General features: G+C 43.8%; 1 protein-coding gene across 2 annotated transcripts in view; it reads right to left on the reverse strand.

The window, feature by feature from the left end:
• CACNA1F (calcium voltage-gated channel subunit alpha1 F) overlaps positions 1–13,620 on the reverse strand; it is a 125,636-nt gene that overhangs the window by 9,853 nt on the left and 102,163 nt on the right. For both annotated transcript variants that reach the window (XM_075184998.1, XM_075184999.1), the window contains 6 exons: positions 11,599–11,701; positions 8,561–8,662; positions 8,252–8,382; positions 8,023–8,127; positions 7,686–7,927; positions 5,906–6,028 (listed from right to left, as the gene is read on the reverse strand). In XM_075184998.1, coding sequence (XP_075041099.1) covers positions 5,906–6,028; positions 7,686–7,927; positions 8,023–8,127; positions 8,252–8,382; positions 8,561–8,662; positions 11,599–11,701 — 806 coding nt within the window. The remainder of the gene's footprint in view (positions 1–5,905; positions 6,029–7,685; positions 7,928–8,022; positions 8,128–8,251; positions 8,383–8,560; positions 8,663–11,598; positions 11,702–13,620) is intronic.

Raw genomic sequence — 13,620 nt, forward strand, 5'->3', positions numbered from 1 at the left:
CCTCTCTGTCTCATTACCGGTAGGTACATACACTGCATACAGTATATACCTCTCTGTCTCATTACCAGTAGATACATACATTACATAGAGTATATACCTATCTGTCTCATTACCGGTAGGTACATACACTGCATACAGTATATACCTCTCTGTCTCATTACCGGTAGGTATATACACTGCATACAGTATATACCTCTCTGTCTCATTACCGGTAGGTATATACACTGCATACAGTATATACCTCTCTGTCTCATTACCGGTAGATACATACACTACATACAGTATATACTTCTCTGTCTCATTACCGGTAGGTACATACACTACATACAGTATATACCTCTCTGTCTCATTACCGGTAGATACATACACTACATACAGTATATATCTCTCTGTCTCATTACCGGTAGATACATACACTACATACAGTATATACTTCTCTGTCTCATTACCGGTAGGTACATACACTACATACAGTATATACCTCTCTGTCTCATTACCGCTAGATACATACACTGCATACAGTATATACCTCTCTGTCTCATTACCGGTAGGTACATACACTGCATACAGTATATACCTCTCTGTCTCATTACCTGTAGATACATACACTGCATACAGTATATACCTCTCTGTCTCATTACCGGTAGCTACATACACTGCATACAGTATATACCTCTCTGTCTCATTACCAGTAGATAAATACACTGCATACAGTATATACCTCTCTGTCTCATTACCGGTAGGTACATACATTACATACAGTATATACCTCTCTGTCTCATTACTGGTAGGTACATACACTGCATACAGTATATACCTCTCTGTCTCATTACCGTTACATACATACACTACATACATTATATACCTCTCTGTCTCATTACCTGTAGATACATACACTGCATACAGTATATATCTCTCTGTCTCATTACCGGTAGATACATACACTGCATACAGTATATACCTCTCTGTCTCATTACCGATAGATACATACACTACATACATTATATACCTCTCTGTCTCATTACCGGTAGATACATACACTGCATACAGTATATATCTCTCTGTCTCATTACTGGTAGATACATACACTACATACATTATATACCTCTCTGTCTCATTACCGATAGATACATACACTGCATACAGTATATACCTCTCTGTCTCATTACCAGTAGATACATACACTACATACAGTATATACCTCTCTGTCTCCTTACCGATAGATACATACACTACATACATTATATACCTCTCTGTCTTATTACCAGTAGATACATACACTACATACAGTATATACCTCTCTGTCTCATTACCGGTCAATACATACATTACATACAGTATATACCTCTCTGTCTCATTACCGGTAGATACATATATTGCATACAGTATATACCTCTCTGTCTCATTACCGGTAGGTACATACACTACATACAGTATATACCTCTCTGTCTCATTACCGATAGATACATACACTACATACAGTATATACCTCTCTGTCTCATTACCGGTCAATACATACATTACATACAGTATATACCTCTCTGTCTCATTACCGGTAGATACATATATTGCATACAGTATATACCTCTCTGTCTCATTACCGGTAGGTACATACACTACATACAGTATATACCTCTCTGTCTCATTACCGGTAGGTACATACACTACATACAGTATATACCTCTCTGTCTCATTACCTGTAGATACATACACTACATACAGTATATACCTCTCTGTCTCATTACCTGTAGGTACATACACTGCATACAGTATATACCTCTCTGTCTCATTACCTGTAGATACATACACTACATACAGTATATACCTCTCTGTCTCATTACCTGTAGGTACATACACTGCATACAGTATATACCTCTCTGTCTCATTACCGGTAGATACATACACTACATACAGTATATACCTCTCTGTCTCATTACCTGTAGGTACATACACTACATACAGTATATACCTCTCTGTCTCATTACCGGTAGGTACATACACTGCATACAGTATATACCTCTCTGTCTCATTACCGGTAGATACATACACTACATACAGTATATACCTCTCTGTCTCATTACCTGTAGATACATACACTGCATACAGTATATACCTCTCTGTCTCATTACCGCTAGATACATACACTGCATACAGTATATACCTCTCTGTCTCATTACCGCTAGGTACATACACTGCATACAGTATATACCTCTCTGTCTCATTACCGGTAGGTACATACACTGCATACAGTATATACCTCTCTGTCTCATTACCGGTAGATACATACACTACATACAGTATATATCTCTCTGTCTCATTACCGGTAGATACATACACTACATACAGTATATACCTCTCTGTCTCATTACCGGTAGATACATACACTGCATACAGTACATACCTCTCTGTCTCATTACCGGTAGGTACATATACTGCATACAGTATATACCTCTCTGTCTCATTACCGGTAGATACATACACTGCATACAGTATATACCTCTCTGTCTCATTACTGGTAGGTACATACACTGCATACAGTATATACCTATCTGTCTCATTACCAGTAGGTACATACACTGCATACAGTATATACCTCTCTGTCTCATTACCGGTAGGTACATACACTACATACTGTATATACCTCTCTGTCTCATTACCGGTAGATACATACACTGCATACAGTATATACCTCTCTGTCTCATTACCGGTAGGTATATACACTGCATACAGTATATACCTCTCTGTCTCATTACCAGTAGGTACATACACTACATACAGTATATACCTCTCTGTCTCATTACCAGTAGGTACATACACTGCATACAGTATATATCTCTCTGTCTCATTACCGCTAGATACATACACTGCATACAGTATATACTTCTCTGTCTCATTACCGGTCAATACATACACTACATACAGTATATATCTCTCTGTCTCATTACCGGTAGATACATACACTGCATACAGTATATACCTCTCTGTCTCATTACCGGTAGATACATACACTACATACAGTATATACCTCTCTGTCTCATTACCGGTAGGTACATACACTGCATACAGTATATACCTCTCTGTCTCATTACCGGTAGATACATACACTACATACAGTATATACCTCTCTGTCTCATTACCTGTAGGTACATACACTGCATACAGTATATACCTCTCTGTCTCATTACCTGTAGATACATACACTACATACAGTATATACCTCTCTGTCTCATTACCTGTAGGTACATACACTGCATACAGTATATACCTCTCTGTCTCATTACCGGTAGATACATACACTACATACAGTATATACCTCTCTGTCTCATTACCTGTAGGTACATACACTACATACAGTATATACCTCTCTGTCTCATTACCGGTAGGTACATACACTGCATACAGTATATACCTCTCTGTCTCATTACCGGTAGATACATACACTACATACAGTATATACCTCTCTGTCTCATTACCTGTAGATACATACACTGCATACAGTATATACCTCTCTGTCTCATTACCGCTAGATACATACACTGCATACAGTATATACCTCTCTGTCTCATTACCGCTAGGTACATACACTGCATACAGTATATACCTCTCTGTCTCATTACCGGTAGGTACATACACTGCATACAGTATATACCTCTCTGTCTCATTACCGGTAGATACATACACTACATACAGTATATATCTCTCTGTCTCATTACCGGTAGATACATACACTACATACAGTATATACCTCTCTGTCTCATTACCGGTAGATACATACACTGCATACAGTACATACCTCTCTGTCTCATTACCGGTAGGTACATATACTGCATACAGTATATACCTCTCTGTCTCATTACCGGTAGATACATACACTGCATACAGTATATACCTCTCTGTCTCATTACCGGTAGGTACATACACTGCATACAGTATATACCTATCTGTCTCATTACCAGTAGGTACATACACTGCATACAGTATATACCTCTCTGTCTCATTACCGGTAGGTACATACACTACATACTGTATATACCTCTCTGTCTCATTACCGGTAGATACATACACTGCATACAGTACATACCTCTCTGTTTCATTACCGGTAGGTACATATACTGCATACAGTATATACCTCTCTGTCTCATTACCGGTAGATACATACACTGCATACAGTATATACCTCTCTGTCTCATTACCGGTAGGTACATACACTGCATACAGTATATACCTATCTGTCTCATTACCAGTAGGTACATACACTGCATACAGTATATACCTCTCTGTCTCATTACCTGTAGGTACATACACTGCATACAGTATATACCTCTCTGTCTCATTACCGGTAGATACATACACTACATACAGTATATACCTCTCTGTCTCATTACCTGTAGGTACATACACTACATACAGTATATACCTCTCTGTCTCATTACCGGTAGGTACATACACTGCATACAGTATATACCTCTCTGTCTCATTACCGGTAGATACATACACTACATACAGTATATACCTCTCTGTCTCATTACCTGTAGATACATACACTGCATACAGTATATACCTCTCTGTCTCATTACCGCTAGATACATACACTGCATACAGTATATACCTCTCTGTCTCATTACCGCTAGGTACATACACTGCATACAGTATATACCTCTCTGTCTCATTACCGGTAGGTACATACACTGCATACAGTATATACCTCTCTGTCTCATTACCGGTAGATACATACACTACATACAGTATATATCTCTCTGTCTCATTACCGGTAGATACATACACTACATACAGTATATACCTCTCTGTCTCATTACCGGTAGATACATACACTGCATACAGTACATACCTCTCTGTCTCATTACCGGTAGGTACATATACTGCATACAGTATATACCTCTCTGTCTCATTACCGGTAGATACATACACTGCATACAGTATATACCTCTCTGTCTCATTACCGGTAGGTACATACACTGCATACAGTATATACCTATCTGTCTCATTACCAGTAGGTACATACACTGCATACAGTATATACCTCTCTGTCTCATTACCGGTAGGTACATACACTACATACTGTATATACCTCTCTGTCTCATTACCGGTAGATACATACACTGCATACAGTACATACCTCTCTGTTTCATTACCGGTAGGTACATATACTGCATACAGTATATACCTCTCTGTCTCATTACCGGTAGATACATACACTGCATACAGTATATACCTCTCTGTCTCATTACCGGTAGGTACATACACTACATACTGTATATACCTCTCTGTCTCATTACCGGTAGATACATACACTGCATACAGTATATACCTCTCTGTCTCATTACCGGTAGGTATATACACTGCATACAGTATATATCTCTCTGTCTCATTACCAGTAGGTACATACACTACATACAGTATATACCTCTCTGTCTCATTACCAGTAGGTACATACACTACATACAGTATATACCTCTCTGTCTCATTACCGGTAGATACATACACTGCATACAGTATATATCTCTCTGTCTCATTACCACTAGATACATACACTGCATACAGTATATACTTCTCTGTCTCATTACCGGTCAATACATACACTACATACAGTATATATCTCTCTGTCTCATTACCGGTAGATACATACACTGCATACAGTATATACCTCTCTGTCTCATTACCGGTAGATACATACACTGCATACAGTATATACCTCTCTGTCTCATTACCGGTAGATACATACACTACATACAGTATATACCTCTCTGTCTCATTACCGGTAGATACATACACTACATACAGTATATATCTCTCTGTCTCATTACCGGTAGGTACATACACTGCATACAGTATATACCTCTCTGTCTCATTACCGGTAGATACATACACTACATACATTATATACCTCTCTGTCTCATTGTTGGGGGTGTATACGGGTGAGGATGTTTTAGATCTCTGTTCATCTTCTGTAGCAGTTTCTTCTTGCTCATGCACAGTGGGGGGTACAAAGGCCCCATCTGAGCTCCTTCTAGATAAAATATAAATACACACAATTAGTGAAAGCTCGGGAAAGAAGCGTTACATGGTCTTATCTGTCGTTTAATTTATTATTTTTTTAATTGAATTGTACAGAAATATTTTAGCACAATCAAAAACACCCAGATTGTATAAAATGTGGATTGGAGGAGTCAGGTAGTGTATATCGTAATGCAACTGAATTTTGCATATGACGTAGTTGTACAATTCTTCATTGCAATGACATAAAAAAACTCATATATAATGAGCGGGGAACTTGCAAGGTATTGGTACAATCTATATGCACCACCTCGCGTAGGGGGAGGAGGAGGAAAATCCCTCCTGCGCCTGGAGCCTCCCGCTAGAAGATTCAGCACTCCTACTAAGCGGCCGATAGCCATTTCTTACTCACACCAGAACATCATGTACTGCAAGGGGCCAGATTATACTCCCTCTGATTCAATCACTGGACTGTAGGTTTTGCTCAGTCTATAATATATTTACTGACGGCATATAATAATTTCTTGCTTTGAACTGCCTCTCCATCTCCGTTCCCTCTGCCATCTGGTTTTCCCTTCTCCTGCCTCCGCATTATCAGAGTCAGCACCAACCATCTCCCTCTGCCTGTCTGGTGAATGTACCCGTCGTAGTATAACACAGACTAACACTGCATTCTGTCTACAGTCATATTTCATTTTGCGGTATGTCTCTTTTATTTATTTGTATTACTATGTTATTCATCTGTATTACTATGTTCCTCTATCCACACTACACTGACCGCTTTCCATGTTTCTCCACTATCCATCTTCCTCTCCTCACTCCTATCCTTTCTTACCTCCCTCTTCCTTTTCTTCCCCAATTCTTTACCCCCTTCAACCCACCCTATCACCACTTGAACCTACCCCTCCTGCCACTTCGACTGCTTAGCCTCCACCTCCCCTGTTTCCCACATAGACCACTAAGATTAATGCCCCCTTTACTCCTATTGTCTGTCTACGGGGTCCCTCTAGAATGTAAGCTCTCATGGGCAGGATCCTCTAACATACGTCTCATGCCTGTCCAAAATATGTTGCCCTCGTTTGTCCCTGACATGTCTGATGCTGAATTGTGCTTTATTTTGTTAACTGCATCCATGCTCAATTGTACTCATGTACCGGTTATTATGCTTACTGTTTTCATGTCATATATGTACGACTTTGTCAGTCACTACAGAATCTGGGGCACCGTACACATAAATGATAATGATAAAATATTGTAAAGTGTGTGGGTAGTTTAAGACAATGTTGAATGCAAAAGGAGATAGAGCCAATAAGGAGACAGGCTGAGGTACGGAATGAGCACAGGGGTTGTTTTGTCTCACAGTCTATCACGCTTGACAGTATATGCTTTGCAAAGGAGCAACTTCCTATATGGTAAAGAACAACTGACTCCTTGTAACATACACTGCAGTAATAAAAAAGGACTAGGGCTGTTCTGCCAATGAGGTGATGTGATAACCTTGTCTTTGGAATCACCATCCTGGGAGTGGCAGAGAGGGGATTCTCACCAATAGCAAATAGTAGTAACTGACACTATCAGGAGACATATCATTTATCAGATGGTCCTTGAAAGATTTCCTATAACATTTTTCAGTGACAAATAATGTTGTGTGTTCTATAAATCTGGTTCACCTGCGAGTGCTGAGCTGCCTTTTTTTCCCATTGGTCATATTAGTTGGCGTTGGAGAAGAAGGTGTCAGCAGGCTGTCTTTGGAACCCCCAGCAGATCGATTGACCAACGAGGATCTACGGGGAGCAGGAGCCTGCTCATCACGTCCTCCAATGGAGTTGGTGAGGGACAATAAAGAGGCAGAGATCTGGCGTTCATTGGCCAGGCCTGGCGCACTCTCACATAAAGGTGTCTCTTCTGCAACCTAAGATTGAGAGATAGGCGATGAATGGATCACGGACTCTAAGCCACCCTTCGTTCCATCATCACTCTACTGTCCTCCATAGTTGTTTGACTCACCTGGCGCCCCAACCCTTTAAATGCAGATAGATCATCCTCTTCTAGCTCACAGGATAATGCCCTGCGGATCTCAGACCCCAGATCCTGCAGGCTCCTCAGTCCAGCCTAATGTGCAGCAAAATATAGACCACAATATTGGGTAAAAATCAATTATATTTTCATACGTTACTTTTTGGTTAATATAGCAGCAAGAGAAAATAACTTGTAATAAGGCTACTATGTCTATAACCTGTAATGTGGTAGAATTGCTTGGCAGGTTCTCTGTACCGAGGAGACCCTTTTCCTTTCTACGTCGAAATTTACGAAAGTAATCTTGGATCAGGAAGGTGGCATAAAACTTCCCCACCGTCACCTCCTCCTCTGAAAAATCAAACACAACTTTCATATAAAATGGGTATAGGAAGAGTATGGCCGTAGCAGCGATCAGGACACAGACGTAACTTGTGAAAGCTCTGTGCATAGATATGTAACATGACAATTATTAACTGCAGATTCATTTCTTTGACATCATAGAATTTGGTGCCTATATGAGACTGACCTTCAGGCGGTGGGATGACCTCATCTAGTATCTTTTGTTTGGTTCTTTTCCAGATTTTTTTAATCACAGCTCTTAGCTCCTCGTTAGCAGCTTCCAAGTTACCTAAAAAGACAAAGTGCTTTATTTATCATAGAAGGGCTATTGAAATATAATTAGGCCAAACAATTAGCAGAAAAGGTTCCACGTGTTGAAGGTCTGGACATCTTCCAATAATGATACACTGATAATACACTAGTTGACTCTTGACGGTTCTTTCCAAGATATTTATTTTATATTGTGCTTGACACCCGGGTTCAACCTCAACCCCCTGCCCGCCCCCTTCACCTTATCATTACATTTTAATACGCACCCTTGCAAAACAAAGGTGATCCTGTACTTGGATACTACACTAGATCGGCGGTTCCCAGGGCCGGATTAAGGGAATGGAGGCCCCTGGGCTAAGGGGGCCTCCATTCCCCTGTGAGGGTCCCCCCCCCCCCATGATCCGAGCCGCCCCCCCGGTGAGCAGAGCCGCCCCCAAGGCACTTACCTCCTTCTCCTGGCATTGAGGTCCTTCCCCGACGCGCTGTATGCTCTTTACTGAGGAGATCTCGTGAGAGTGAGACTCATGAGATCTCCGCAGTAAGGAGACTACAGCGCGCCGGGGAAGGACCGCAGTGAAAGTGCTCAGCAGCACTGATCCCCCCCGCCCCTGACAGATCAATAATGCTGTGGAGCACTTTCAAAGGGCCCCCTGGATGCCCGAGGCCCCTGGGCTGTAGCCCAGTTAGCCCTAGGGTTAATCCGGCCCTGGCTTCCCAAAGTGTGTGCCGCGCTGTCATAGGGGTGCTGCGGAAAGAGAAGAAAAAAAACAAAAAAATACAAAATATGTTTTTTCTTCCTGGTCCCCGGGATGCAAAGGGGGCACAGAGTGAGGGGAGATGCAGAAGGGGCACAGAGTGAGGGGAGATGCAGAAGGGGCACAGAGTGAGGGGAGATGCAGAAGGGGCACAGAGTGAGGGGAGATGCAGAAGGGGCACAGAGTGAGGGGAGATGCAGAAGGGGCACAGAGTGAGGGGAGATGCAGAGGGGGCACAGAGTGAGGGGAGATGCAGAGGGGGCACAGAGTGAGGGGAGATGCAGAGGGGGCACAGAGTGAGCGGAGATGCAGAAGGGGCACAGAGTGAGGGGAGATGCAGAGGGGGCACAGAGTGAGGGGAGATGCAGAAGGGGCACAGAGTGAGGGGAGATGCAGAAGGGGCACAGAGTGAGGGGAGATGCAGAAGGGGCACAGAGTGAGCGGAGATGCAGAGGGGGCACAGAGTGAGGGGAGATGCAGAAGGGGCACAGAGTGAGGGGAGATGCAGAAGGGGCACAGAGTGAGGGGAGATGCAGAAGGGGCACAGAGTGAGGGGAGATGCAGAAGGGGCACAGAGTGAGGGGAGATGCAGAGGGGGCACAGAGTGAGGGGAGATGCAGAAGGGGCACAGAGTGAGGGGAGATGCAGAAGGGGCACAGAGTGAGGGGAGATGCAGAAGGGGCACAGAGTGAGGGGAGATGCAGAAGGGGCACAGAGTGAGGGGAGATGCAGAAGGGGCACAGAGTGAGGGGAGATGCAGAAGGGGCACAGAGTGAGGGGAGATGCAGAAGGGGCACAGAGTGAGGGGAGATGCAGAAGGGGCACAGAGTGAGGGGAGATGCAGAGGGGGCACAGAGTGAGGGGAGATGCAGAGGGGGCACAGAGTGAGGGGAGATGCAGAGGGGGCACAGAGTGAGGGGAGATGCAGAAGGGGCACAGAGTGAGGGGAGATGCAGAAGGGGCACAGAGTGAGGGGAGATGCAGAGGGGGCACAGAGTGAGGGGAGATGCAGAAGGGGCACAGAGTGAGGGGAGATGCAGAAGGGGCACAGAGTGAGGGGAGATGCAGAAGGGGCACAGAGTGAGGGGAGATGCAGAGGGGGCACAGAGTGAGGGGAGATGCAGAAGGTGCACAGAGTGAGGGGAGATGCAGAGGGGGCACAGAGTGAGGGGAGATGCAGAGGGGGCACAGAGTGAGGGGAGATGCAGAAGGGGCACAGAGTGAGGGGAGATGCAGAGGGGGCACAGAGTGAGGGGAGATGCAGAGGGGGCACAGAGTGAGGGGAGATGCAGAAGGGGCACAGAGTGAAGGGAGATGCAGAGGGGGCACAGAGTGAGGGGAGATGCAGAAGGGGCACAGAGTGAGGGGAGATGCAGAAGGGGCACAGAGTGAGGGGAGATGCAGAGGGGGCACAGAGTGAGGGGAGATGCAGAGGGGGCACAGAGTGAGGGGAGATGCAGAGGGGGCACAGAGTGAGGGGAGATGCAGAAGGGGCACAGAGTGAGGGGAGATGCAGAAGGGGCACAGAGTGAGGGGAGATGCAGAAGGGGCACAGAGTGAGGGGAGATGCAGAGGGGGCACAGAGTGAGGGGAGATGCAGAAGGGGCACAGAGTGAGGGGAGATGCAGAAGGGGCACAGAGTGAGGGGAGATGCAGAAGGGGCACAGAGTGAGGGGAGATGCAGAGGGGGCACAGAGTGAGGGGAGATGCAGAAGGGGCACAGAGTGAGGGGAGATGCAGAGGGGGCACAGAGTGAGGGGAGATGCAGAGGGGGCACAGAGTGAGGGGAGATGCAGAGGGGGCACAGAGTGAGGGGAGATGCAGAGGGGGCACAGAGTGAGGGGAGATGCAGAAGGGGCACAGAGTGAGGGGAGATTTATTTTTATGTTTTAAAAAAAGTTCACTTTAAACGCATTCGCCACTTTAACTGCTATTAAACAAGTCTGAATAACTTCTTGGGGTAAATGTACCAACGTGTGATTCGGGCAAATCACCGATATTCGGCTATATTGCCGACCACATTTAAAGCATAAATTTGATTAAAGGCAACATCTGCCTTTAATTAAATTGCCGTTTTAAATCTAGCTGGCAATATTGCAGAATATTGTCGATTTGCCAGAGTCGCACGTTGATACAATTACCTCCTTGTATGCGAAAAATCTTTCACAACAAACTTATAAGACACAAGAGATGACAATACCTTCAGTTTTGATCCTCAATGAAGTTCGCACCAGGGCAAATAGAGTGGCATTGAATGTCACAGTGCCATCAGAGTTAAGAGGCATATTCATGGCAACCAATCTCTGTGAAGACATTTAACGGTAGTAAGTACCCGTTGACTTGAAGGATTGTGAAGAAGAAAAAGTTTGGCTAACAGAAGACAGGGAGATGCAATGGAGAGAGCTTAGAGATAACAGGCAATATGCTGGAGGTGGTCAATGAGATGTGGACGATGGAACTACTTGGGGCGGCCTTTCAGCAAACTGTGGACCTAATTTACGACACACAAAACAAAATCCAACTGTGTGACATCATAACTAGGGGCCTGATTCATTAAGGATCTTAACTTAAGAAACTTCTTATTTCAGTCTCCTGGACAAAACCATGTTACAATGCAAGGGGTGCAAATTAGTATTCTGTTTTGCACATAAGTTAAATACCGACTGTTTTTTCATGTAGCACACAAATATCAACTTTAAATTTCAGTGTACAAATAAGGTATCAAGTATTTGTGTGCTACATGAAAAAAAAAGTCAGTATTTAACTTATGTGCAAAACAGAATACTAATTTGCACCCCTTGCATTGTAACATGATTTTGTCCAGGAGACTGAAATAAAAAGTTTCTTAAGTTAAGATCCTTAATGAATCAGGCCCCAGGTTTCTCCGGGATGTATGGTTCCGCGGAGGAGGATGGTGGGACCTTCAGAGGAGCAGACCCTTGCACAGCCTAATGGGAGAAGGTGGGAGGAGCAATTACGTGTCTTATTATGTATTGGAGTAGGGTAAACCTGTGAATTAATTTTGTGGAGAGAGATAACTGGTGGGGGGCACATTTAGAAGGAGGTTCCCTACTGCGCAAAGGACACACAGCCATCTTCACTCCACAAAAAGGTCTCATCACTTATAACGGGACACTTTGCACCTAAAAATACGCTCTTCTGTAGAAGTAACAGAGTCCCAATTATTATTATTATTATTGTTTATTTGTTAGGCGCCACAAGGTATCCACAGCGCCGTACATGGTACAAACAGTAGACTATACAGGGTAAAACAATACAGAACAATAAACACAAAGTACCAGAACTTCAGAAACTCCAGGCAGGCAAATACTGTAAAGACGGAACGGAAGAACAGGTGTGGAGACAGGAGAGGAGAGGGGCCCTGCTCATACGAGCTTACATCCTAAGGGAGGGTAGACAAAATCAGGCACAAGAGGGAGCCAATGAAGCAAAGGGGAGAGTAAAAAGGGGCCAGGGGAGAAACAGAAGGGTGAGAGATTAAGTGGATGGTTGGTAGGCCTTAAGGAACAGGTGATGTTCATTCACTCTTGTGATGAATGTAAGCCATCAATGAGAATAAACCAAAGCAGTATTTTAGGAAATAAACTGAAGTTTGACATAATGAAAGTGCTGGCTCTAGACTGGCACGTTTTCGGACTTTTGCCCAGTGCGCCTCGGGACACTCAGATGCGCTTCTAGTTTGCAGAGGTATCTACTGAGAGAGGGGGGGTCGGTGGTTACTTGGTGGATCATCTAGGTACACCGGTCCAAACCAAGGCGTTTTGTAGTGCGCTTTATAACCGAGGTTCTGTGTGTGCCCATGTTAAGCCCGTGCCCATGTAAGAAGCTTTATCTAATTGTCATGCTGCACATGTAAACAGATCTACATCCTCACACGGGTGCATGCTGCTGAATCATAAGCACACAGCCTCATCACATCACAGTACGGTGCTGACGAGACACATGCAAGTGAATGTTATCCCCCACAACAAATGTGTGTGGCTGAGTCACAAGCAGAGATGTGTGCATGGTAATAGTACATTATTTATGTTACCTAGGATGGTGCTGGCAGATAATGAGGAAGCTGTATTCCCAGTCATAGCTGCAAAACAGCAGCAAGCAGTAGAAATTAAAATGTAATGCCATACCACTGTCTTGTCTTATTCCTATTCCCCTATTATAATTAGGGATGAGCGCGCTCGGATTTCTGAAATCCGAGCCC

The sequence above is a fragment of the Mixophyes fleayi genome, chromosome 9, assembly GCF_038048845.1.
Source record: "Mixophyes fleayi isolate aMixFle1 chromosome 9, aMixFle1.hap1, whole genome shotgun sequence".
In the NCBI taxonomy this organism is placed as follows: Eukaryota; Metazoa; Chordata; class Amphibia; order Anura; family Limnodynastidae; genus Mixophyes; species Mixophyes fleayi.